This window comes from Musa acuminata, chromosome BXJ2-10, assembly GCF_036884655.1.
Source record: "Musa acuminata AAA Group cultivar baxijiao chromosome BXJ2-10, Cavendish_Baxijiao_AAA, whole genome shotgun sequence".
In the NCBI taxonomy this organism is placed as follows: Eukaryota; Viridiplantae; Streptophyta; class Magnoliopsida; order Zingiberales; family Musaceae; genus Musa; species Musa acuminata.
This window is the reverse complement of record NC_088347.1, coordinates 24,417,085-24,442,881: the sequence shown is the minus strand read 5'-3', so window position 1 is coordinate 24,442,881 and position 25,797 is coordinate 24,417,085. Positions and strand designations below refer to the sequence as shown.

Genomic DNA, 25,797 nt, shown 5'->3' with positions numbered 1-25,797 from the left:
TTCAACAAGAAAAAGCTTAACTTTTAGGTTATAAGACCAAATCCAGTTTATATAATTCGACTCTTTCAATCCCTGATGACATGAGATTATCTTCTCTTTTTATCACTCTTGATGAATATTTTTAACAAAAATTACATAAAGGAATCTGAACGCAGTTGGAGTAAAAAAATTTACAGAGTAGACCAGTTGTCGCGTCTTGTTTAGTCCCCAGCAGTAGAACTCTGCAAAGTTTGTAAGCTTAGTGTCAGGCTTATGAGATCTTGTTCCTGAAATTACTTGCCTTGAGAATGCCTACTTAACATCTCCATTTGCTTCTAGTCTTTGCCAATGAGATGTTAGGAAAATTAAAAAAAGGATGAACCAGAGTGAGGTTTCGTAGTTTCCTCAACCGGTGGAAAAGCTCAAGTCTCAGTGATCCTTCAGCTGGTTGCATTTTTTGGCATCACGGATATGAAACATTAGCTGCGAATTTGAAAATAGCCAGTTATAGGTGGAATACAAGTGTGATCAATACAAACTCCGCAACGATCAACAATTACCTTAGTTCCGACATAAAAAGTTGTGAATGTGCCCGCTAGAATAGGTAAACCTGTGCAACGCAGAAAGGAATATTATGAGTCGATTAAGAAACATAGAAATTGGTCTTGAAGTTACCATCTTTGTGAAGCAACCGAGAAATCAGCCATTTTATTCCTGATGGTCCCATAACAAAGCCAGCAAGATTTGCTACCTGTAAACCAGAATAAACCAGAAACAGAAGTTCATGACAGTGCAGTCAGCTACTTAGAAAATATAGTTACACATTATGGAGAAAAGAAATAAACTCATAGTGAACTTGGAAAGAAACCTAGGTTTTAGCAGCTCCATGAGTATCGAGTACAGATTAGTTTTTTAATAGAGGATGAAGATTAGTACATGGACACAAGAATGATAGGACTACAACTATTTCTTCAGGTTATTATGCAACTTCAGCAGAAATTCATGTATAGACAAAGAAATAAATTTAAGTAACTTTTCAGTATTCACACATCAAGCGTATAATTTGTAAAATTCTGCCAATTGTGCACAATGGCTTCTTCAGGTGCTCAGTGTGGGATCTAAAGAGAAGCTACAATGAATCTTAATTCAAACTGTTATTGTAGTATGCTCATTTATGAGCTTTCATACCAATGAAAACGTTAAGATAAATACGAAACATACCATAAGGCATGATATTGTCACAGCACCTGCAATAGCACTTAGTTCACGTTGCATGCACATCCCAAAAGCACTTCTTACCTGATAGCACGCATAAATTATGAACATGTAATAATAATTAGCCAACAAAAATCATACAAAACAGAACAGTATCTTTGTTCTAAAATAAATATGTTGTGACCAATAGAAGGACAGGTTGAGTGCCACTCAGACTTCACTTTAAATTTAATCAAACATCTATGAGACATATGCTAAAAACTGACAAATTCATTACCATTATACAAGGTCAATTCTTATTGTGATCATACAGGCCTGGTAACACTCAGTTGAGATTTAACATGCACACTATGCAGGATCTGCTGATAACAGAGCCAGATCAGGATCAGCTCAAACTGAGCGGGAATTAAAAAATTACAGAACCACGCAAATGAATTGGGTGCAACCAAGTTGCACAAGTTCATAGCTGACTCCAGTCAGTTATTCAGATATTCAGCCACTGTAACCAGTTCTTGCCAATTCAGGTTGATGCCTAAAAATCTAATAAAGCAGATCTGATTCAATCCCGATCCAAAATCCAAAGATTGTCCTCATCCGGCAAACCTTGTTTAACTAGGAACATCCTGATGAATTGTTCAAAAAGACAGGTCTATTCTCCACAAAGATGAGATATAATTACAAGAAAGAAAATATGCCATTTGTATACTAATTATTGGCGTTCTGTATGCCAAAATTGGCACAGAATGCTACAACATCAACTCTATTCACTATCATGATGGGCCATGTAAAAAATAAACAACCTCATCTCAGCCCATGCCAGTTAACCTTGGCACATAAGGTTCAAAGCTGGTGATGTCAGACCAACCAAAGGCACACACACTACGATCTTGAATATCTTCCTAGCATAATAGCCCCCATGCTCAAGAACAGCCAATGACGGAAACTTTTAAGGTTAATATTCTTCTCAATACTTATCACTATTGAGATTTTCAATTTTTGATCGATGATAATCTTGTCAGATACTTGATTTAGAATTGTGTTAAAGATGGGTGCACTTTGTTAACTTGTATATGGAACAGGCTAATAAAATCATATGAATTCACATCTTGTGAGCAAATGAATAACAACACATATGACCATGTGGATGTCATTATTATCAAAACAACAGATCATGTATGCCATTATTATTTAATATGGCCATCATGGTTCTGATAGCTTATAATATGACGGTTCCCAAGACAGACAATTTGTAACTGGAAAATAGCAATACCTGAACAGCGTTGCTGCATGATTTGATCAATATCTCAGGAGCAAAAAATATACATGTTAACCATGCCCAAGAAAGAAGTTTCCTATCGGACAAAAACATTAGATGGACCATTGTTTAGCTTAAAAGCTGAAAATTGCTTGTTTGAAGAAATTGCAATTTTCAGGCAGGTACAGAATAGAATTACCACTCCAGGTCATGCCAGACTGCTACAAATGTAAAAATAACCCACACATTGAGTAGCTTTCTCTGAGAACCACCGAGCGGAATATACATGTACCTGTAACTTAGCAACAGAATTTATTATTCAGTGAGTAATTGAGCAAAGTAGTAAAGGAAGATTGAAACAAACCTGACAAGCCATTTGTTGAATGATGCATGCCAGCTTTTCCAGAAGGTCTCCAAATCATAACAATTGTTGATACACCTAGGCATATTTTCCGGAGTCTCAATGCCTGTCATCTGCAGTTGAAGTGTCATGGTGATAATGTTGGAATTTTGAAATTCTCAATACAATTTGCTAAATAACAATAAAGCTAACAATTATATCTCAAAAACCATCAGTTTCAACTTCATATAACAGTGCAACACAGAAAAGACTTTGTAGATTATAATTATATATTCAGATCACAAAAACACAAATCTACAGGATAGTCTATTTATGTTTAAGACAGAGACCATAAGAATTGTCAGTTCCATTATTCCATAGGTAGGTTATTCCCAATAGTCCATAAATTGTACAAGAAGAAAATACATTCCTAACCAATTGGAACATGTGCTAATTTCCTGATATTTATCTGTGTTATAATTAGTTAGACAGTAAAGATTATAGCATTACTTCTTCCTGTTTGCTTTGAATCTTCCTTTAGCTTTCTTGAAACTTTTAATTATCATAATCTCACATTTCCCTCTGAAGATTGCATGTTCTTAGTATAAATAACTTCTAAGGCAAAAGAGGCTTGCCTTGAAGCAAAAACCTAAATACTCCTTTACAAAGTGTAGGAGAATGTTAGGACTCTAGCCAGGAGAGTCCTAATTGAGAGGGACATTCTGTTATGACTCTAGCTAGGAGAGTCCTAATTGAGAGGGGCATTCATGTAGGAGGTTTTTTCTTAGAGAAGAATTAGGAGTTGTAAGGGAATAGGAGTCTTGAGTAGGAGTCCTATTAGGAGTTGGTTAGAAGTAAGAGTCTTAAGTAGGAGTCCTATTAGGAGTTAGGGTTTAGAAGCCCTATAAATAGCCATGTATTCCTTCTCTTTTCATAAGCAATAGATAAATCTTTTCTGCAGCCTTTGAGCTGCAACTTGGAGGGAGGAACCCCTATAGAGTTCCAAGGAGGCCGATCCCCTAAAGAGATCAATCCCAAGTTTAGAATCTACAAGGGTTCTATCACCTGGTATCAGAGCAGCGTTCTTGGCATCTCGCTGCCCTTCCACTGCCATCCATCAACCCTCCACAACCGCCCAAAGCAATTCCCACAATTGCTTAAAAGATCGTCGCCGAATTCCGCCATCATCTCCACCACCGCGGATCATCCTTTGATCTCCCCGTGAATTGCAACAGGTTCTGGTTTCCTACCTTACTGCTGCTGCAATTTAGTTATCCTTATTCGAAAATCCAAAAAAAAAACTGTTCCTATATTGCTACATAAACCTTTCGTCACAAAGTTTTCATCTCTACGACGAAAGATACATTGCAGAATTCCAGCCGCATAGTACCATCTGTTCGATCTTGCTACTATGCTTTTTCTATCCAAATTTCTATGAAATTTTTATGACATCTTTGACACTTCCTAACATCAGATTTCCCTTTGGTTTTTTCAAAAAATTCTCAATATAAATCATTGATCTTTTACGTCAAATCTGCTATACCTGAAAATCTGCACTGTAAAATTTCAGCCGCATAGCACTGTTTATTTGATCTTGATACTACATTGTTTCTATCCAAATCTCTATGAAATTTTTATGATAGCTTTGACACTTCCTAACAGTGGATTTCCCTTTGGTTTCATCAAAAAATTCACAATATAAACCCCTGATCTTTTACGTCCAATCTGCTATACCTAAAAATCTGTGCTGCAGAAAATTTCAGCCGCATATTGTTGCCTTAACCCATCTATTTGCAATCTTTTTTGAATGAAATTTCTTATACACTTCATAGATCATCTTAGCTTCCATCTAAGATTGATCTATTAAGAAATTCATCTCTAAAAATGATTTTATGTTGCTACAAATTTTCGTCGTAACCCGCTGAAATTTTTCGACGAGAATTCTGCAATCGCAACTTGTACCAATTTCCTTGCTGTTATACTGCCGAAATTTTCTTGATTAAATTAGATATCTTTGCTGTCATATAAACTGTGATTTTGCTATCAATTCCCTCTTCAATTCTCTCAAGTTTTTGGTAGAAATTACGTCGAGAAAGCGTTGTTTCTTCGACGACAATTCTACTCTTACAAGACAGCACATACTTGCTGCAACTTCCACTGATTTCTATCAAACCTTTGCTACCATCTACCACAGATCCAAAACATTCATCCATAGCCCTAAAACTCCACTAAACCACACCCTCAAACTGCACCCAAAACAGCCACAAAACAAACCTAAATCGTAGCCTACATCCATCGATCCACCAATCCTTTCGACCATCACTTCTCTCAACTATACATGCCTTTAACCTGACAACAAATGAGAGATCTTAACATCATAGATTTGGAGACATATACTATGACATCTAAGGAGGCAATCAATGCTAAATTTGAAGCCTTGGAGGCGCGAATGAAGGATAAGATTCGGACGCTCTTTACCGAACTCAGATTGGGCCGACCACTAAGCCCGAAAAAATCATATCACGGAGAGAGCTTTGCCCAATCGCACCAGGCTCAAAGAGATGAGTTCCAAGGGAGGGGAGGCTCTATGGCTGAACCCAACTATCCATGCATGAGAGTGGACTTCCCTAGATGGGAAGAAGGAGACCCGATTGGTTGGATCTCGCGCGCGGAGCGATATTTTCAGTACCACAAAACCGCGGATGCATCTATGGTGAAAATTGCAGCTATACATCTTGAAGGGGATGCTATACAGTGGTTTGACTGGTTTGAACATACTTATGGAGTCCTTTCATGGCAACAATTCAAAGAAGGACTGCTGATCCGCTTCAGACCAACTGATTACGAGAATATTGATGGACAACTAGCAAAGATCCGACAAACTTCCACCATTCAGGAGTACCAAACCAGGTTTGAAAGGTTATCTAATCAAACTCATGATTGGTCTCAAAAACAGCTATTGAGGACCTTCATTGAGGGCTTGAAGCCGGAGATCCGAGGAGAAGTTAAAGCGCGACAACCGTATATGCTTATGGCAGCCATCTCTTTCGCACGACATCAAGAGGAGCATTTGAACCATGAAGCTCGGAGGACTAGGGTCGCTCCTCAACCAGTAATATTGAAGCCCTCAGCCCTCCCTACTATTGACCAAGTCCCTACAAAAAAGAGGTTAACAAGAGAAGAGCTTCGGGAGCGATATGCGAAGGGGTTATGTTGGTATTGTGACGAGCCGTGGAGCCGTGAGCATCGTTGTAGTAAAGGAGGACTTCTTATGATTGAACCAATAGAAGAAGAGGTCATTGAACATTCAGAAGAGAGCCTTGAATATGAAGAAAAAGATGCAGAAGAAGAGCCACAACTGACCGAAGTTACGGTACATACACTAGCTGGCTACTCAAACCCGCAAACGATGAAAGTTGGAGGCCTTCTCAAACAACAACCGATCACTGTTCTCATCGACACGGGCAACACTAATAACTTCCTAAACAGTAAGGTTGCTGTCCATATGAGCTTACCTATTGAGAATTGCAGCAGGTTTGTCGTTAAGGTCGCCACCGGACGGATTTTGAAGTGTGATCATAGGTGCCCGCAGGTGAAACTATTGCTGCAGGACCAAGAGATAATTGCAGATTTCTTCCTCCTCCCTCTTGAAGATCATGAGGTCACACTCAGAATTAAATGGTTGATGACATTAGGTGATATTTCTTGGAATTTTATGCAACTATTTATAAAATTTTATAGTAAGGAGAAACAGGTGATACTGCATGGGAAACGTGAGGGCGACGTAACGATGATTTGCACACAACAAATGGAGAAGGTTTTGCATAAAGCATGCAGGGGCTTTTTGGTACAACTTGAACAGCAAATTAAAGGAGAGCCAATAGAATTTGAAGATCCAAACCTATTTCCTTTGTTTGCTGAATTTTCAGATATATTTGACGAGCCGCACAACCTACCTCTTACTCGTCGGCATGATCATTGTATAATGATTTTTCTAGTCAAATCTCTAGTAAATACTCAGCCATATCGGTATCCACATCTCCAGAATGATGAAATAGAAAGGATTTTAAAAGAGATGCTTGAAACAGGAGTTATTCGGCCAAGTTGCAACCTCTACTTTTTGCCGGTGCTACTTGTACACAAGAAGGACGGAACATGGCGAATATGCGTTGATTACCGAGCTCTCAATGGCATAACCATCAAGAACAAATACCTTATTCCAATAGTAGATGAATTGGTAGATAAAAGGGAGCATAAATCTTCACAAAGCTGGACCTTTGATCCGGGTATTATCAAATACGAGTGTATGAAGAAGTCATACCGAAAACCGCCTTTCGAAAACACAACGGCCACTACGAATTTTTACTTTCTTCAACAAAAGGTGAAATATCTTGGGCATATCATATCAGAGGAAGGTGTGATGGTGGACCCCTTCAAAATTGAAGCAATGCAAAACTGGCCTACCCCGAGGAACATAAAATTGCTACATGGCTTTTTGGGTTTAACAGGCTACTACCGTAAGTTCGTGAAAAACTATGGAAAGATCAGTGCACCACTTACTTCTTTACTGGAAAAAGATGTCTTTCAATGGTCGGACAGAGCCTCCACTGCCTTCGACATACTTAAGGCAGTCATAACGACGACGCCGGTGCTAGCGCTACCAGATTTCAACCGACCCTTCATCATTAAGGCCGATGCATCTGGAGACAGAATGGGAGACGTTCTCATGCAAGATGGTCGACCACTCACATACATTAGCAAGACATTGTCTCCCCCCTATCAAAACATGTTAACATATGATAAGGAGATGCTCGTCATTGTGCACGCAGCAACGAGGTGGAGATCGTACTTGATCAGGCAATACTTTCAAATCAAGACCGACCATAAAAGCCTAAAATATCTCTTGGAGCAGAAGATATCTTCCCCCGAGCAGCAAAAATGGGTAACAAAACTTCTTGGATTTGATTATGAAATAACTTACAAAAGGTGGAAAGAGAATGTTGTTGCAGATGCGCTTTCGCAGCTACTTGAGCAAGCTGAATTTTCGGTCGTTTTATTTCCAACCAGCAACTTCCTTGAGGATATTAAGATGGAACGACAGGAAGATTCGGAGACCAGTAAGATAAAAAAAAAAAAAAAATTAGAGGAAGCACCAAGCTCCGTGGCTCATTACAATCGGGACTCAAAAGAATTATGCTATAAGGGACGCATTGTGCTTGTGACAAATTCTACTTTCATCTTCAAGAGTAGATTTTGGACAAAGTTATTCCATATGCAGGGTACTAAATTGAAAAGGAGTACGACATATCACCCACAAACCAGCAGCCAGACGAAAGCTTTAAATAGGTGCTTGGAGACAACCCAAAGCCACCCACCAAATATGACTACCCAAAGAGAACTCCAGACCCAGCCAAGTGCCATTATTGATCGACGGATCGTGACTCGACGACGACGACCCACTAATGAAGTGCTAATACAGTGGGCGAACCTACCAATAGAAGATGCTACTTGGGAAAACTATGACGACTTAAGATCAAATTCCCAGAATTCACGAATCATCAGCCTCGAGGACAAGGCTGATTTGAAGAGGGCGAGTCTGTTAGGACTCTAGCTTGGAGAGTCCTAATTGAGAGGGACATTCATGTAAAACTGTTAGGACTCTAGCCAGGAGAGTCCTAATTGAGAGGGACATTCTGTTAGGACTCTAGCTAGGAGAGTCCTAATTGAGAGGGGCATTCATGTAAGAGGTTTTTTCTTAGAGAAGAATTAGGAGTTGTAAGGGAATAGGAGTCTTGAGTAGGAGTCCTATTAGGAGTTGGTTAGAAGTAAGAGTCTTAAGTAGGAGTCCTATTAGGAGTTAGGGTTTAGAAGCCCTATAAATAGCCATGTATTCCTTCTCTTTTCATAAACAATAGATAAATCTTTTCTGCAGCCTTTGAGCAGCAACTTGGAGGGAGGAACCCCTATAAAGTTCCAAGGAGGCCGATCCCCTAAAGAGATCAATCCCAAGTTTAGAATCTACAAGGGTTCTATCAGAGAACATCATATATAGCCTATGAATAAGAACAATTTTCTTGTATAGGTGAGTCTTGAAAAGGAAAAGGCTTACTTGAATGTTGAAACCTAGAAAGGCCATCAAGGATTTCTAAAAATCATCATAATGTTGCGCAATCAATCACACTATTTTTCCTAATACACTTAATGAAGCATAAAAAAATGTAAATGACAAACTGCAGATACATACATACATACATACACGACTCTTTCGAGTTTCAATTACACCAAACTTGGAGTATTGGCTAGCATGAATATTGGAAGCATCAGGTAGTCATAATTTAAGATTCAATATACAAATAGGAGATGCAGGAGATCATACAGAAATTATTTGAGGAAGGGATGAGATTATAGATCAGAAAAGTATTCTGGAGTTCAGAAGATTACCAGTGACCAGAATGTAAAATAACGCCAAATCAGAAAGAATTTCAACCACATAAAGTTTAACACCTGTCACCCAGAAGAAAAAACAAATAAAACAAAAGATACGTTCATTTATATATTTTTCAACAAAGTCCACGTAGAATGTTAATTATAAAAACAATACTGAAAATTATGCAGAACCAATGCCGACCAATGAGAACCCAACTGTAATACCATGATGGAAATGGTTGTTTGCTGTAAACTTATGAGAATGTTTGAGACAGAAAAGTAAGCCATCCAGTAATCTGATCACTAAAGAACCAAATCCAAGTACTTGCAACAGAAACTTACTAGGCAAGAAAACCAGCCAAGACAATCAACTATAGGCTTGAAGGACATTAACCAAGCAAGTCTGCAAGTATTGGATAAAGAGAGTGATAAAAGTAAGCTTGTGGAATATGTTAGTCCTGTATTAATTTCAAAATAAGTCCTTGACACAGTTGAAACATTGATCTTCATCTATATAAACCTAATTTCAATTATTTCAAGTACTCATAAATCATGAGAAAAATTTGACATTGTACCAAGAGAACAATATCTTCCCTGTTTTAAATGATAAATACCTCAGATAGTCTCAAGATTCAGCATGATCTTAGCTGAAAATCATGTAAAATAGCAAAATTGGCTTGCTGACCAAAATTGATATTGGATACTCTCATTTAAGCCAGACTTTTGGCTTTGATACCTACAAACAAAACCTACGGCTCAGTTTAATGCAGTGATATTTGCAGCTCAACCCACCTGTTTCATTTAAGGATTTTGTTTTTTGGGTACAATGAAAGGATGGAGTATATGGCACACCTACCCCACGTGATCAAGCAGCATTGTTATACATTAGCAGCCATGTCATGACAATGATGTGGTAGCGGATACCAATATGATTCTCAAAATTCCTAGTAATTATTAAGTTTGAGGTACTTGCCACTTGCAAGTTGTCATTCTTTACCACTGAGTTTACATTTCTTAGGTTTTGCTAGCTTCATATTTTCAGGTTTTTTATTCCTTTATAATTTCATATCATAAATAATTTTCATATATCTAGTGCTATTTTTTAAAACACCTGTAAGGTATGGATTTTTGTCCTTTTCTCTTTTTCCCCTTATATTTTTTTTAAGTCTTCAAAGTTCTTATGACTGAAACCATCATTATGGGAACTTAAGCATTCAGTTTGATCCTCCCTTTTTTGTAGCAAAGGTGGGTAAGGCCTGTCAACTTATATCATTAAGCATATGAAATATGGATCAGAGAGAAGATTAAGAAAAGATGAGAGAGAGGGAGTCAGTTCAGATTGAGCTTTGGATTGAAACAGATGCTTCAAATATATACTTACATTTTCCAGCAGCAGAACCACTTTAAACAATATCAATTGCCTATTTAGACCCTCCTCTAATGTTTTACCTTTAAGATCTAGCTCTGGATCATAATAATTGCTGTTTAAGTACAAAGTACAAAAAACATTTTTTATGGTATGCATGTACAGGATGTAATAGATCTAGCAAAAAAGTGAGTACAGTGAAGATATCATACCCCATAACCGATGATGAGAATCTCCAATGGGGATAAGTGCCTCCATGATCCACTGCATAAACAATTATCAGAAAACATAAATAAATAAAGTTGTCTGCAAATAAGAGATTCATCATTATTACAGTTGAATAATTTGCTTACCTAACTGCAAAAGCATTGTAGTAGAAGAAATGTGTCATTGCTTCCATAAGAAGAAGATTAAGAATCCATTTCAGTCCATATCGAATTATTTGTCCGAGTGAATAGTTTTTCTGAGGCATGTCCATCTACAAGAGCAATATAGTAAGAGAAACTGGATAAATGAAAATAACCATGCAGACTTTTAGTGGAATGCAACATAGAACACCAAATGATACAAATTGGTTCAGGATCTTCTGTTACAGATGCACATCACACGCAGGTTAGGTTGAACTAGGCACCAGTTAATAAACAACAAGGCCAGGATTGTGTAGTCTCTCATTTGTTCCGAGAGGGTACCTTTAGTGCTAATTGGTTGGCCCATTTTGTTCAGTACTTTGGATCCTCTTCTACTTGGAGGAGCTCTTGGCCAGACGAGTTGGGCTTTTTTTTTTTTCTCTTTTGTGCTCAGCCAAGAGGAGTTGGGTAATTTTTTGTGCTCCGAGGAGCATGAGTAGCTTGTACTAGGTCTTTAGAGTAATATATCCTTTCATTTTGGAAAAATGAATACAAGGCCAGTATAATTTTATCATTTTAAATGTAATAAATTATAAGAACTCGAATTTTATATTTGTGAGCAAGCAGTACATAAGACCCATGCACATACAAATCAGATGACTCTTCAACAGATTAAAAATAATGGAGATAAAATGGAAAGAACCCTGTTGTGAACAAATTATTGCTTCTCGCAACTTCAATTTCTCAATTAAACAAGCCTACTTGAAAATGTCAGATGACATGCCATAATCTTGCTTTAAGATCTGAAAGATACCAGCTTTCGGGCAGTGATCAACTATCAAGGATGAATTATTTTAAATGCCAAAAAACTTTTCTTTGATTTGTGCACAAGTATTAACAGTTGAGGCATAATAATGAAACCTATCAAAATAAACCTGTATGATGAGAGTTGATATGTTTATGGCAAAACATTACAAATCAGTACATAATGGACCTTCAGAAGTAGCAGCTACAACCTGAAGAAGTTAAATGACATTGACATCCAGACACCAAGTACCATCCAGAGAATAACCTTCACTTTAAATAAATCTCTCTTGTATCCATATATGTAGTATATTTAAATCCGATACATCAACATCGAATAACTACAGTGAGGGTGCTGTTTAGAAGATTCTCATTTCTCATCAGTAAGACACGAGAACTTCCATTGAAAAGAAATTGTACAACTGATGCAATCTTCTGCACATATTGCAAAATGCCAAGTTGGAAAAGGAATAATCAGACCACACATACTCAATCTAACCTTGAAAAAAGACTTGTTGCACCTATTTATGGGTGTCAAACAGACATAAATCAAGAAAGTCTAGTTTGGTGTCAGCTTCTACATGCTCAAAGGTAACAACTGAATTGAGTTCAGACTTAACAACTAGTTGAATTGAATGGTGAAAAGTGCAAACAAGTGATACCAAACAAAAAGCATAGATAGGTGCATCCTTGAGCCTGATTTTTATAAAGAAGCTCCACGCATTCAGCTTCAAGCAGGAAAGGGATGAGCATAAGGAGTTTGTCATATCGTAACCTTAGGCCTATAAAGTATTATGTATAGGTGGCCCATAATCTTTCATAAGATAGGATTTCTATTCAATTCAATAGCCCATTAAACTTTGTTTCAGATTTGATTCTGTTCTCCAACTTCCTTTCAAGCTCTCATAATTAATGAAAAATATTAGGGTATTATCTAACATGGACAGGACTAAGGAAACATACAAGATTATGAAAATTCCCTTCCTGTTAAAAATTTGAAACCAACAAATTTAAAGATTTTAATTATTTTCTTATCTTATTGCTTTAAATTTTTAACTATGCTTTATATGTTTTCTATTAAAAAATATGTTATTTATCATGTATGTTTATATTATTGCTATATATTATACACTAATCATACAACTTTATTTATACAAATTTGTCGCCTACTATTTATGCAAATAGTTACTGTATATTATTGTATATATGGTATACCATTGTATATTAATTTATATTTTCTAAATTGATGGTCAAATGCATGAGACTTCCACCAATGTGAGGTATTCAGTGCGTCAAGTATGCAACTATTTACCTACAAGTAAACAAATTGTTTACTTGACCAAATCTTAATCTCCCAGTTCATATCGGATCAACCTTACTATAGAACCAAAGCTCACCCTTGCAAAGAAGCCTTTCTTTATGCATTGCCCACTTCATAAAAGTGGTAGGTAGAACCCAATTCTTTCTGGTACAATGAAGACACGACTGTGAAACCTAAGGTTGTCAATGGTGAAGAAGATGGGTTGCCTGGCAACAGGAATCATCAGCAAGATTCTTCATTCGCATGCCCTCCACTCTTCTGTTGCTGGTCCTCTCTTCCTGCTCTTCTTCTTTGTGTCAGCCTGGATCGGATGTCCTTTACTAGGTAGCTATCCAATAGCAAAAATCATGTCCTTAATTTTTGCGCATTTCACTTGGTTATGGCTGATGCCAATCCTGATAGTTGCTTGGCCAGTATTCAAACTATGGTTTGGATCTTTAAGTACAATTGTCTTGTAACTTTGGTATATAGCTCCAACTTCTAGCTGACTTGTAGCATGAAGAATTAAAACAATAATTCCAATTTCAGTCCCTCAAAAGAAAGATATCTTGTTAAAAAAAAGGAAGGACTGACCTGTGTAGCAAATGCATTGAAGCTTACAATTGGTCCAGCAATATAAAGTGGTGCATATATCAAATAACACAAGTACATACTAAATGAGTACTTGTCTCCATGAATGCTTCTCTCCTGCCAAAACAAAGACTGTTAGCGCCAACCATAAGCCAAGAAGACAAGAGAGAGACTATTAAACTGAGTCATCAGATTTATATAACTATAAAATAAAGTGAAAATTACCTGAAAAACATTTAGGCAAATGCATTATCATAAGCAAAATCCACATGGTCAATCAATTGGAAACAGTGTTATTCACTGATAGCATACAATCATTTGATACATGGAAGGTGTATACAAAGAATTTTGTGAAAAATAGAAACCTCTTGAAAAGTATAAGAGACATATAATTAAAAATGAAAGGAAAACATTGTATTGCTTGAAAGAACTGATTTAAAATGGCATTCAAACCCAATTAAAAGAACCAAGTAAAATTGGTAGATATTGCAATTTCATGAAACTGAAACCAACAGAATGTGACTTAGTTAACCCTAAGGACTTTTGATATGATCAAAGCAGGACATAGTAGCACTACAAGTATCCGAAGTCCTTAGATTCTTGCTGCCAACTCTCTCTTAATCCCTCTTTTCAAAGACCTCTTGGGCCCACAGAGATCGGCATACCCTTCCCAAAGCTGGCTAGCACTACTTTGTCCACGATAGGGGCTGGTTGGCCCCTTGAAGCAACCCCATTTCCCTTCCTAGATCTGCTCCCTTGATCATCAATGCCTCAATCAACTAGTTGATCATCTGAGGCTAATGCAGATGTCTTATTCCTTTCCTGGGGGCTTTAGGATTGACATAATAAGCCTGCTCACAGCTGCAAACATGCTACTCCAGATTAGCAAATCTCCTTTCCTCTTTCTTTCCACCTTGACTGGAAATTCTATTTTATCACACATCGGTTCCAATGCCTATCCAAAATCAGACATAAAATGTTCTGGCCAATTCTGGGTGGAAACATACATCACATATGCCAATCCAGCCATAGGGGTGGTTGGCCATTGTGTGCAGCCCTCTTTGAGGGTCGTAAGCCCCACTATTGTGGTTGGTCAAGATACAGAGATGGACAGACCTAAGTAATTTAAATATGGGGTTTAATTTTTCCATGGTGAATTTGAGTTAAAGGTGCACATTGTGGCACCCCAATGTCGTTAGAACATGAATCCTAGGACTACCGGCACATAACAAGACTTCATACTTTGTCAATATGGTTATCATGATTGCTGATGCAAGACACACACCTCATACTAGTAATTAACATATTCGCACACAACAATTTTGGCAGATAAGAGCCTTAGAACTATACCTAACAATTATTCGCAAATACTCAACATTAGGCAGTTTCAAATTTCAACATGAGCTGAATACATAAGCAGCACTTCTAAACAATATTAAGCATTTATTAATACAATAACAGAGATTTACATTTAACATGTCAAAGCTTTATGGTCATAATTATTATTCTATCATTTCATCCGAGATGTGCTAATTGCAACCAAAATATACTATGTTAGGCTATTAACAACTATACTAACTCTTAATTTCTTTTAGTTCATCTAGATTACCTATTCATAGTTATTGAAGCAATTGCATACTATACTCATTATGTGGAACATTTATATTACGCATATTAATATGATATATCAAACTTGTATATTCTTCTTTTTTATATACAAATCCTAATTTGATAAAAGATAACATACCTTCCTTTATACATCAGTGATCCTTTGCAACGTGGGTGATCAAAATTCGAGTTATTGAAACAATCTCTCATCTTGCAAGGGTAAAGCTGAGTATATTGATCTTCCCATACACTACATTAGCAGGAGCTTGGTGCATCGGGCCGACCTTTTCTTTACATCCTAACTTAACAAAACATTTCTAGATTATACAATTCTTTGAGAGAGAGAGTTTTATTATTGCTAGGACAATGTCAATATTTTTCTTCAGTTGTGTCCAGCAAAAATCAGAACAAAATTTAATTAGAAGTGTCCAGTGAAATTTAGTACAAACTTTAATCACCAGGATGATCGTTGTTTGATACTTCTATTTGATTTCTATGCCTTTGTTTCCTCTCTAGCCATCAATCATAATTATGTAGATTAGATGGTCTTTGGTTCTATTTTTCGAAGGCATTTATAGCTTTTCATAATGGAACTTCCAAAGAAAATTTTCTTCTGCTTATAAAACTAAAGCTCTATGCATCATAACTTGAAATGTCATATGCTATTAATAGGCTTGATGCACTGGTAACATGTATACCTGTAGAGAAAAGTAACATGTCTTGCCAGAAGAGCATATATTACAACGTTGCATATGTTTCTGTAACCAGAAGACACTGAGAAGATTTCAGATTAGTCATTTAACAACATAAATTTAAAGCTATATATACATCAACAAATAGTTTGACTACAGAGATATATCAACATCTGTCACACCGGAAAGCATGAATTATTGACATATAATAAATCTTAGGAAATTACAACTAAATAGAGGGCTAGCTTCTCTATAATGACTTTCCCCGGTATTCAAGATATGAAAAAAGGAGACAGAGCTGCTGCAGCAACACTTTATGTAACTACACACTGGTTACATAAGAAGGCCAAGCAAAAAAACTTGAAAACTAGGTAATAGGAGATACACTGTGGGTGTACTACACTAGTAAGGTATCATACACATGCTAGATTCATGTATAAAAAAAAAATGACTATGACTACTTTTTCAAAACCAAACTCCAAACCTTGCTATATCAATTGAGATCCATACTTGGCCAGAAAAGAAAGAGCAAAAGAAGGTAAGAAGTACATATGCTAATTTCTTACCTCACTATTAATTCCCTCTAGTCTAGTTGCACGAAGTCTTTTCCTCCAATCATCCCCCAAAACAAAAAATACAAAATAAAAAAATAAAAAATTAAATAAGTTCAAAAAGAAATGAAACACCGGCAAAGAGAGAAAAAAGGCATTTTTTTCTGTCACTCCAACCCCCATTTCTTTCCCATACATGATAACTAAATATAAATGGATAAAGAAATTAGCATGTTATAATTTCCAATGTATAAACACATCCAAACATTTGCAGTTAATAAGTAAACTTCCTTTGATCGAATATTCTGAATGAGGCAAAAACAAGCCAGATACCACAGGTAACACAGTATCAATTGTTAGAAACAACAGAAGAAATGACACTAATGGCCAAAAAGAATAATTTGCAAAAAATACTTTTTTCGTGAACTGAGAACCTTGTGACCACTTCTTTATGCACTTTATGGACTCTGGCATCAGAAAAATGCCTCATTATTAAACCATTAACATTCAAATTCACACATCTACCTGAAATTAATGAAGTTTCTTGTATTGTTAAATGTGGAATGAGTTCATGTATCACAGAGACAGAAGTTGATCAGCCAAATGTGATTTCTACACATTTTATATGTAGCTATTTACTTTTCACCTCATTCTTTGGGTGCAAATTGTTTGCTAAGACCAATAAAACTTATATGCAAAAGATCACCCAAAAGATCAGAAGTTGATCATGTGTTCCATTCTTTTTATTCAGAGCTAAACCCAAAATTCATATCTGAAAGTATTGTCATTTTCCTACCAACAATGAGCTCCATTAATAATCCTCATGGTTCAAGCTAAAAAGAGAGAAAAGGCATGAGACATGACCATGTAGATTGACACAATAAAACAGAAGCCTGCTTAAATCAACAAGTAGTTTGCGGACAATAAAAATGGCAGATTTTAGAAAAGAGAGAAAGCTTTCTACAATGGAGTCTAAATAGTAAATACATCTACCTTTTGATCAAAAAGGGGCTTTTTGTATGACCAATGATAGTCACATCCATAGCTGATCATGCGTAGGATAACTGTTTGATAAAAAAAAACCCAACAAAAAGATCATTTGCCTTGAAGTAAGATTGTAGTTCTATTCAGGGACCTAAAAGAGCAATTTATTCCATTGCCACTAGCATCAGAAATGACTGAGAACAGCATGAAACATGATTTGACAAAGATATTATCCATTAGAGTGGCACACTGCTGATAACTAAGCATATAATTGGTTGAGAAATCAGGTGATACATGCTATGTCAAGCGGCTGTTGCAGTTGTGCTGGCAAGCAAAATCAATTGGCTGGTTCAATTTCAATGATAACAAGTACAACAACTCTCTGGAAGTGCAGTAAGTGTAAAAGTCCCAACTATTGGGGTTGACCGTTGACAGATGGAACTATGGATCTTTTCCCTTGGGGTTGGCTACATGGATCGTCCTCAATTAAGCTTTGTACAAGGCAATATCTTTAGCAAAATCAAAAGCATTCAAATCTTTTTTTATTGTTTCTAGTAAAGAATCCTTAGGTGTTTCTCTACCTCTACTTGTATCACTAATATTAAGTGACTCACTTAGTCTATCACAAGATTAATAATATGTTTCATAATCTATCATTTCTAACAGCTCCACACATTCATCTCAACATTCTTATCTCAACCACACAAACTTATGGAATATATTTTAGATAGCCCAACATGTGAATGATTGAATCTATAAAGCATGGCTAGCCCAACAACTCGATTCTATAAAACATGATATTTCAATAGTTGTTTCTTTCTAAGCATCTTTATAACACTGTTAGCTCTCATTTAAAGCTCTATCAAAATTCTTAATCACAATAATAATGGACACTGTAAACAACCAAAAAGCATATTTAAGGTCATCACTGCAAGAGGATTGTAAAAAAAAAATCTAATAAGAAAGTCTTTTTTCCAACTTACCTAGATTGAAACATATATGCCACCTAAATGTACCTCTGTAGTTGTCCAGAAATGCTAACTGTTGCCTGATCATGTCAACCAGATCCAAAATGTTAAAACTTCAAAGTAACATGATAAAGAGAGATTTCAATATTAAAAAATCCTTTTGGTAAGTAGGCAACTCTGCGACTAACCCAAACAAGGAAAATGAGTAGCCTTCAAAGATACGATTGACTATGAGGATAGCTAAATTAAATACCCAAAGCATGCCTAAATAATACTTGGAACAAGCAAAGACCTGCAAAAAGAAATGAAAGTTCTGCTTAGAAGTGAAATGTCTGAAATCTGACTTGGAAGATTATAAAAGCACTTTGTTCAAGCAAACTATTTGTTAGTATCAGTAGTGTACCATTTGTTCATTAAACACAATTACAAACATATAGAGAAGGAAAACACACAGAGTGGATAAATGTGTGCATTTTAGAGACGAATTCACATATATATGCAACAGAATAGAACTATAACTGCATAAATTGTTTCTTTAGCAGCTTGTAAATCACTTTTATAAACAATTAAACAACTTACTAAATACAACTATCGAAGACAAACACTACTGGAACAGGACAGAATACCTATGTGAAATTGACTCCATAATCTACCCCAAGCCCCACCTTAACAATAAAAAACAATTCATATGTATACAGATCATCCTTCAACCAGGGACTAGACAAACTCCAGCGTCAACTGGTATACTGACATACCGTGAAGTTTTGTGCCAGTATCGGTCTCAAACCAAAAATTGAAACCTTGATATTAAGTGAAAAAACAAACTCCAGCACAGGATGCCAAAAATAACAAAGTAGTATAGGCCCCAAGTACTTTATATTAAAAAAGATGATTGATAAGGAATAAAATATTTATGTAACTGCATAGTTTATGCCAGTTATTGTGCCTTTGATGTTGGTATCTGCTCATGTTTCTCTCTCTGCTCTCCCCCTACTTCTTTCCCTCCCTTTATTGTTCATAGTAAGTTATTGAATTATTCAGCTAGTCAAAAATTTCAAGCGATAAGAAACAGAAACACCCTCCGACATCTCAACAAATAATTAGAGAATAAATAGTCAGGAAGAAGTTAAGATGCCTGAAGCATATAAATAAGGGGAACAACTAAATGTTAGATATCAGCATCAGAAACAAGAAAAGAAACAACCATCTAGCAAAAGCAATGTCAACCACTTCACAACCAAATTATAGGACATTCTTTAGTAGTTGCACATTGCATTTAGCTGCACAATGTCAACATGTTGAATGGTCAAACATAGTGGATACTTTCATAAGATTTCTCATGATGTACTATATAAATATTGTATTGTTTTGAGGATATAAATATAATATAAAATGAACAATCTAAAGTTCACCAATAATTTGATAAATAAAAGAACATAAAGAATCATTCAGCATGTGATTTCGATATATCGTGATTGACTCATTCTTGAACTATGGAAACACAAAGGCTTGTATATCAAAAACTATATAGTTTCAGTACTAAAAAAATATTAAACAGAGCAAGAAATATGTAGCATTGAGAAAATGCACAAACCTTCGCCATGAAAAAGTTCAGTGAAGCAATTGAAATAATATACCCAACACTGCATAAATAGGTAATTAGTCATCTAAGAAGCCACACAAACTGGCGCATAATGGATAAATAGAAAGTTCTTGTGATCAGGAGGCATACCATGCTCCATGTAAATATGATAAATAACTCAATGATGTCAAGATCCATATAAAAGACATCCCTCTCCCTTTTAAGTTGTACCAATACCTTAAGATGTTTGCCACAATTGTAAAGAACCCCAAAACAACAGTAAGAATAGGCAAGTTTTCACGAAAATTTCTCCATTGTGCGTCAGAGATATCCTGAAGGAAGATCCAAGAACACAAACAATTCTAAAGGTTTTGATCTAAAGGTCAGCAAAAGCATAATCAAGTTACCAAATTATAATTAAGCATCAAAAAGAGAAAAAAATTTATAACTATTGTGACAATGGGAAAGGAACCAAGCATAATACCAATAGCTAATGTTTTCCACTGTTTGAATTGTAATTCAAGAATGCCATTATATTCACATCTGTAAATACTTGAGATGCAAGCATGAGCATAAACAACCTGAATGGCTCACCCAGCACCTAAAACACTATGAACCTTGTCTGAACTATAAAGCATTTAGTCCAATTAAATTAGCAATAAAGATCGAATAGAACATAGAGTAATTACCCCTTGCTCCAATCATCTCTCTAATGAATCCCTCAAAAACTAAAACTAAAAATGATCCATTACCACTCTTATTCAGCAGTTCACTTTAGGACAGGAGTAAGAAACCTAATCAAAATTGTTCCGAAGAGATTCTCAATTTTCTTGACCATTCCAGAGAAGTTAAGCCTTGAATGGTACGACAAATTAAACAATGAATGCCTGATATAAGTGACTTCCAGAAGAAAAAAAAATGAGCACAAAACCAGAAATTGCAATCCAATTCTGGTGCGACAGTTAACAGGGTTTCGGAAAACCTAAGGTAGGTCATCTTGTCTCACACTAGGTTTACCATGAATTCCAAGTGACACTTATTGTCACATTCTGTTTGATCAATTACCTCTAGAAATTAGAAAAGGCCCTTTATAGAAAAGAATAATATGAAGAAGCGAGTTACAACTAAAGAAAAAAATAATAATAAATCAAAAAAGTACGTAAAGGACTTACATTTAAACGACCAGATATCCAACCAGGGCGTAAACCTCTAAGTTTCTCGTAGTGATCTATTAAAGATTGCAGTGATAAGCAGACAATTCTTAGCTCAAAACAAAACGAAGCATATTATGTGAACTAACAGAACAGAAAGGAGACGTAATTACCGTTGGAAAGATGCAAAGATCGGTCAATGACTATGGCATAAAAGGCAGCGGCATAGAGAAGAAGGAACCCGAGCTCCCATTGCCTAAATGATCTGCATCTCATCTTTCCGTACACAAATTCCCCACCGAACAAGTAACAAAAGAAGGATAAAGTTCGGGATCAGCTCCGAGAGTCCAAGCGGAGGTGGGATCGAAACGGCGACAGACGCGAGGAGGATTCCCGGAGCGACGGACAGCCACGGCGTGATAAGATCGGGCGGCGTAGGGCGGAAGCCGTATCGCGAAGTGAGTAGGGCACGGGCGTAGGGATCGAAGCCAAAATCGAACGGTTCAACGGCCGAAGAAGAAGGGTGTTTCTGCAAATTTCCACATTTTTAATCGCAAGTCCTCGGATTCTTGGAAACCCCATAAAATGTCAAAAAAGCCCCTAAATTACAATTTATCCTATCGCCGTCCTCATATAGGCAAAAGAGACGGCAACCTCAGTGCACGTGCAAGGATCGTGACCGACCAAAGTAGACAAATCTTTATAAATTGTATATTAATGAGTTTAAACATTTTAATCAAACTCAATAAATTAACAAAATCAATTATTATATATAATGACGTGTAAAATCAATTAACGTCTCTGATATTAGTTGACAGGTGAGTCGTAGGTCTTTTGGCATGCTTCAATGGTGAGGCGAAGAAGGTGCGATTTCCAGCTCTCGTTGCTTGGCATATTCCAAGACACGACAAGAAGAACTCACGATATGGAGCAGTATACATATGTGCATTCATACCTCGTTCGATACACCATCATCATCTTCAACACGATGGAATTACTGCCGTGTCTTCTAGTTTTCTTCCTCTTGCATGTCCCGCTGGCCTGTCCTGCGCCGAGCGGCATCCGCGCCACCCTCACCCACGTCGACTCCAATGGCGAGTTCACCGCGTCGGAACGCTACCGGCGCGCCATGCGACGTAGCCAGCACAGAATGGATGCCATCGGAGAAATGCTTACGGTCTCCGGCATCGACGCCCGAGCCACGGTGCACGACGGTTTGGGCGAGTACATGATGGACCTCGCCATCGGCACGCCGGCTCTGCCCTTCTCGGCCATCATGGACACCGGCAGCGACCTCGTCTGGGCTCAGTGCCAACCATGCGTCGAATGCCTCCCCCATTCGCCTCTTCAGTACGATCCCTCCAATTCTTCTACGTACTCAGCGTCGCCGTGCACCGATTCCTACTGCACGGCCCTTCCTTCCACATGCACGACGGCGTGTATATACCACTACGACTATATGGACTCCTCCTGGACCGAGGGAGTGCTCTCCACCGAGACCTTCACCTTCGGCTCCGGCGATCCCATCCCCGATATCACGTTTGGTTGTGGGTACAACAACTCTTTCAATACCCCCTTCTACAGCTCCGGCCTCGTCGGACTCGGCCCGGGGTCGCTGTCTCTGGTGTCGCAGCTCGGCTTCGGGAAGTTCTCCTATTGCCTCACCTCGATCGATGACCTGTCTTCTACCGGCACTCTACTGCTCGGATCTTTCGCAGACTTGAAAGAACCGGCATCGGCGATTCGATCGACGCCACTGGTTGCTGATTCCTACTACTTCCTGGATCTGCGAGGGATATCAATCGGTGCAACCCTGCTGCCGATTCCATCCGATACTTTCGCTAATAATATCTTCATCGACTCCGGCACTACTTTCACAACTCTGCCACGAGCTGCTCTCGAGCTCGTCCAACAAGAACTCCGGTCTGTGGTGGATCTGCCACCCGCGAACGATATCCCATGGTTTGACACCTGCTTCCAGTTGAAATCTGGTGAGGTTCCCCAGCTGCCGGACATGACATTCCACTTCAGTGGCGCCGACATGGTTTTGCCGATGCCCAACTACATGGTCGTGGACATGGAGGCGGGAGTGATGTGCTTGGCAATGAATCCCAGCAGTGATCCCGTGTCGATCTTTGGCAACTTCCAGCAGCAGAACATGCACATACTCTACGACGTCGCCGGGAAGACGCTGTCCTTCGCGCCGGCACAATGCGATAAGCTGTGAATCGTGTCCTGCTTCTTCCCATCTGTTACGCCCATTTTGCTGTCTCTCTGTGCTCATGGCGTTCGGCTACTTGTCATGCAACTGATGAGTTGTTGTGTTGTACTCCGTGATGGAAATCGACTCCATAATCGAGTTCTTCCGAATGCTAAACATATTGAATTACGAATCATCCGATTCAATTATGTACATCCAATGTGAGGACATAATATTTTTGGTCAATTAATTTGGCTGGATGCGTTTGATTTATGACGTGAACCTTTGAATGGGCTCGTTTGGAATTGACCAACGTGTTGGTCGATTAAAGGTTTGACCTTCCCCCCTCACCTCGTCCTCTTCCATGGAAAGGATGCCGCCATCTCCGCAGCTCTTGCTGCCGCTGCTTCTGCTCTTCGTGGCCGGCCAACGTCCGGTTCAGCTCCGCTACATCGACTCCGAAAGGGGAACTTCTCCAAGCTGGAGCTCCTCCAGCGAGCGGCGCAACGTACCTCGCCATCGGCACTTTGCCACCGGCAGCGTGCGAGCCTTACACCCAGTGCTTCTCTCAGCCCATGCCCATCTACGACCCCTCCAAGTCTCACACCTACACCACACTCCCCTGCAAGCAGTGCCAGGCTCTCCCATGCTCCCCAGCTAATTGCCATTACAACTACTACTCCTACGCCGACACTACGTACACCGATGGTGTTCTCGGCACCGAGGCCTTCACACTCGGAGCAGGCAGCGATCCGGTGGCCGTCACCGGCGTCGCCTTCGAGTGTGGCACCAGGAACAAGGTTGGAGCAGACAACTCAAACGGCTTGTGAATCGTCCTGTTTTCTCACTGCTATATCTCATTTCGACGAGTCTGTGTCTGTAACATTGCATGTTTCCTAAATAAACGGCGATTACCTGTGAATCTTTAGTGTCTGCAAGAATGCAATTAGATTTAGCATTGTCATTGATGAGTCGGGTTAGGAAAACATGATTACTCCGTAGAGATGTAATACTAATTAGGTTAGTAGGAAACCATAAGATTGACTCCTAAATAAACTAGGAAATCGAATTGGGAACTATTGAAACGTCTTAGGAGTTTGACGCTATAAATAGAGGTAGAATCTCTCCTTATATTGAGAGAATAGCAGAAGAAAGGCTACAGTCGTCGACGAGGATGCCACCGCCGCCGCTGCTCCTGCTGCTGCTTTTCGTGGCCGTGCTCCCGTCTTTCGCGCCGGGCACGGCGCAGTTCCCCTGCATCGACTCCCACGAAGGGAACTTCTCCAGGTTGGAGTTACTCCGTCAAGCGGCAATGCTTCGCAAGGCGAGCCTGCAGGCCACGCAGACCGGTGTCCAGCTCCCTGTCCGTTGGAGCAGCGCCGGCTACCTCGTGGACCTCGCCATCGGCACCCCGCCCCTCGTCTTCTCGGCCATGCTCGACACCGGTAGCGACCTGGTTTGGACCCAGTGCTTCTCTCAGCCCTCCGAGTCTCTCACCTACGCCGCTCTCCCCTGCACCAGTCCCCAGTGCCAGACTCTCCCTCGCTTCTCCTGCTCTCCTGATTGCCACTACAGCTACTCCTACGGCGATACTTCGTACACCAAAGGTGTTCTCGGCACCGAGACCTTCACCTTCGGCGCAGCCGATCCGGCGGCGGTCACCGGCATCGCCTTCGGGTGCAGCACCGTGAGCGAGGTTGGAGCGGAGAACTCACCCTTCTTCTCTAACTCTGCCGGGATCCTGGGAATGGCGAGGGGGCCATTGTCACTGGTGTCCCAGCTCGGTGAAGAAAGATTCTCCTATTGCTTCGCTTCTGACGACACAACCACCGCTCTGCTCTTTGGCTCTTCGGCAAATCCGAGCCCACAGGCTTCTTCCACGCCGTTCGTCAACGTCCCTTCTCCCCTATACTACCTCTCCTTGCAAGGGATCTCGGTCGGTGCAACCCTCTTACCGATACCGAACACAACCCTTGCGCTCCAATCGAACGGGACCGGCGGCTTGGTCATTGATTCCGGCACCACCTTTACCCTGTTGACGGATCCAGCTCACGCGATGTTGAAGCAAGCGCTTGTGTCTCAGATCGATCTACCGGTGGCGACCGTGGCCGGGTATGATCTCTGCTTCTCCTTGCCACCGGATGCAAGTGGGGTGGCAGTGCCGATCTTGGTTTTCCATTTGGATGGCGCTGATATGGACTTCCCGGCGGCGAACTACTTCGTTGTGAATTCCAGTGCTGGATTGTTGTGCTTGGCAATCTTCGGGTCTCCGTTCAACCTCTCCATCTTGGGCAACTTCCAGCAGCAGAACATGCATCTCGTCTATGACCTCGCCGGTGGAAAGCTGTCGTTCGAGCCTGCGAACTGTAGTGATCGGTCTCTTGTCGATGTAGTAACAAAAAGGTGATGTAATTGCAATTATTATGGGTTTCATGACG

The 25,797-nt window shown here is 39.1% G+C and overlaps 3 protein-coding genes across 5 annotated transcripts; 2 read left to right on the top strand and 1 right to left on the bottom strand.

Moving 5' to 3' along the window:
- LOC135586000 (membrane-bound O-acyltransferase gup1-like) lies at positions 1–21,652 on the bottom strand. Of its 3 annotated transcripts, XR_010491744.1 has the most exons (20): positions 21,333–21,651; positions 21,181–21,236; positions 20,159–20,340; positions 20,021–20,069; positions 18,615–18,718; positions 18,442–18,506; positions 17,468–17,538; positions 15,930–15,989; positions 13,627–13,740; positions 10,935–11,059; positions 10,794–10,845; positions 9,231–9,293; positions 2,814–2,923; positions 2,649–2,741; positions 2,465–2,546; positions 1,201–1,278; positions 655–730; positions 540–589; positions 296–462; positions 1–221 (listed from the first exon to the last, which is right to left on the bottom strand). XR_010491744.1 is itself a non-coding variant. In XM_065128369.1 (19 exons), exons 1-19 carry the CDS (start codon positions 21,433–21,435, stop codon positions 409–411), a joined length of 1,587 nt encoding a protein of 528 aa, XP_064984441.1. In that variant the 5' UTR covers positions 21,436–21,651; the 3' UTR covers positions 1–408. The 3 variants fall into 3 exon arrangements, 2 of the variants coding, with proteins under 2 accessions (XP_064984441.1, XP_064984442.1); XM_065128369.1 differs by having other exon boundaries at positions 1–462; XM_065128370.1 differs by lacking the exon at positions 15,930–15,989 and having other exon boundaries at positions 1–462; positions 21,333–21,652.
- A 432-nt stretch (positions 21,653–22,084) lies between these two features.
- Positions 22,085–23,386, top strand: LOC135625704 (aspartic proteinase nepenthesin-1-like). Its single transcript, XM_065130791.1, has one exon. It carries the CDS (start codon positions 22,085–22,087, stop codon positions 23,384–23,386), a length of 1,302 nt encoding a protein of 433 aa, XP_064986863.1.
- A 1,147-nt stretch (positions 23,387–24,533) lies between these two features.
- On the top strand, positions 24,534–25,766 carry LOC135625703 (aspartic proteinase nepenthesin-1-like). Its single transcript, XM_065130790.1, has one exon. The coding sequence runs from the start codon at positions 24,534–24,536 to the stop codon at positions 25,764–25,766; it is 1,233 nt and encodes a 410-aa protein (XP_064986862.1).
- Positions 25,767–25,797: the final 31 nt, after the last annotated feature.

Coding starts and splice junctions, on each gene's coding strand:
- LOC135586000 (XM_065128369.1), bottom strand. CDS start 21,435: ATGAGATGCAGATCATTTAGGCAATGGGAGCTCGGGTTCCTTCTTCTC. Junction 2,742..2,813: donor TTCAACAAATGGCTTGTCAG/GTTTGTTTCAAT, acceptor GCTAAGTTACAG/GTACATGTATATTCCGCTCG. Junction 731..1,200: donor TGACAATATCATGCCTTATG/GTATGTTTCGTA, acceptor TCTGGTTTACAG/GTAGCAAATCTTGCTGGCTT.
- LOC135625704 (XM_065130791.1), top strand. CDS start 22,085: ATGGAGCAGTATACATATGTGCATTCATACCTCGTTCGATACACCATC.
- LOC135625703 (XM_065130790.1), top strand. CDS start 24,534: ATGCCACCGCCGCCGCTGCTCCTGCTGCTGCTTTTCGTGGCCGTGCTC.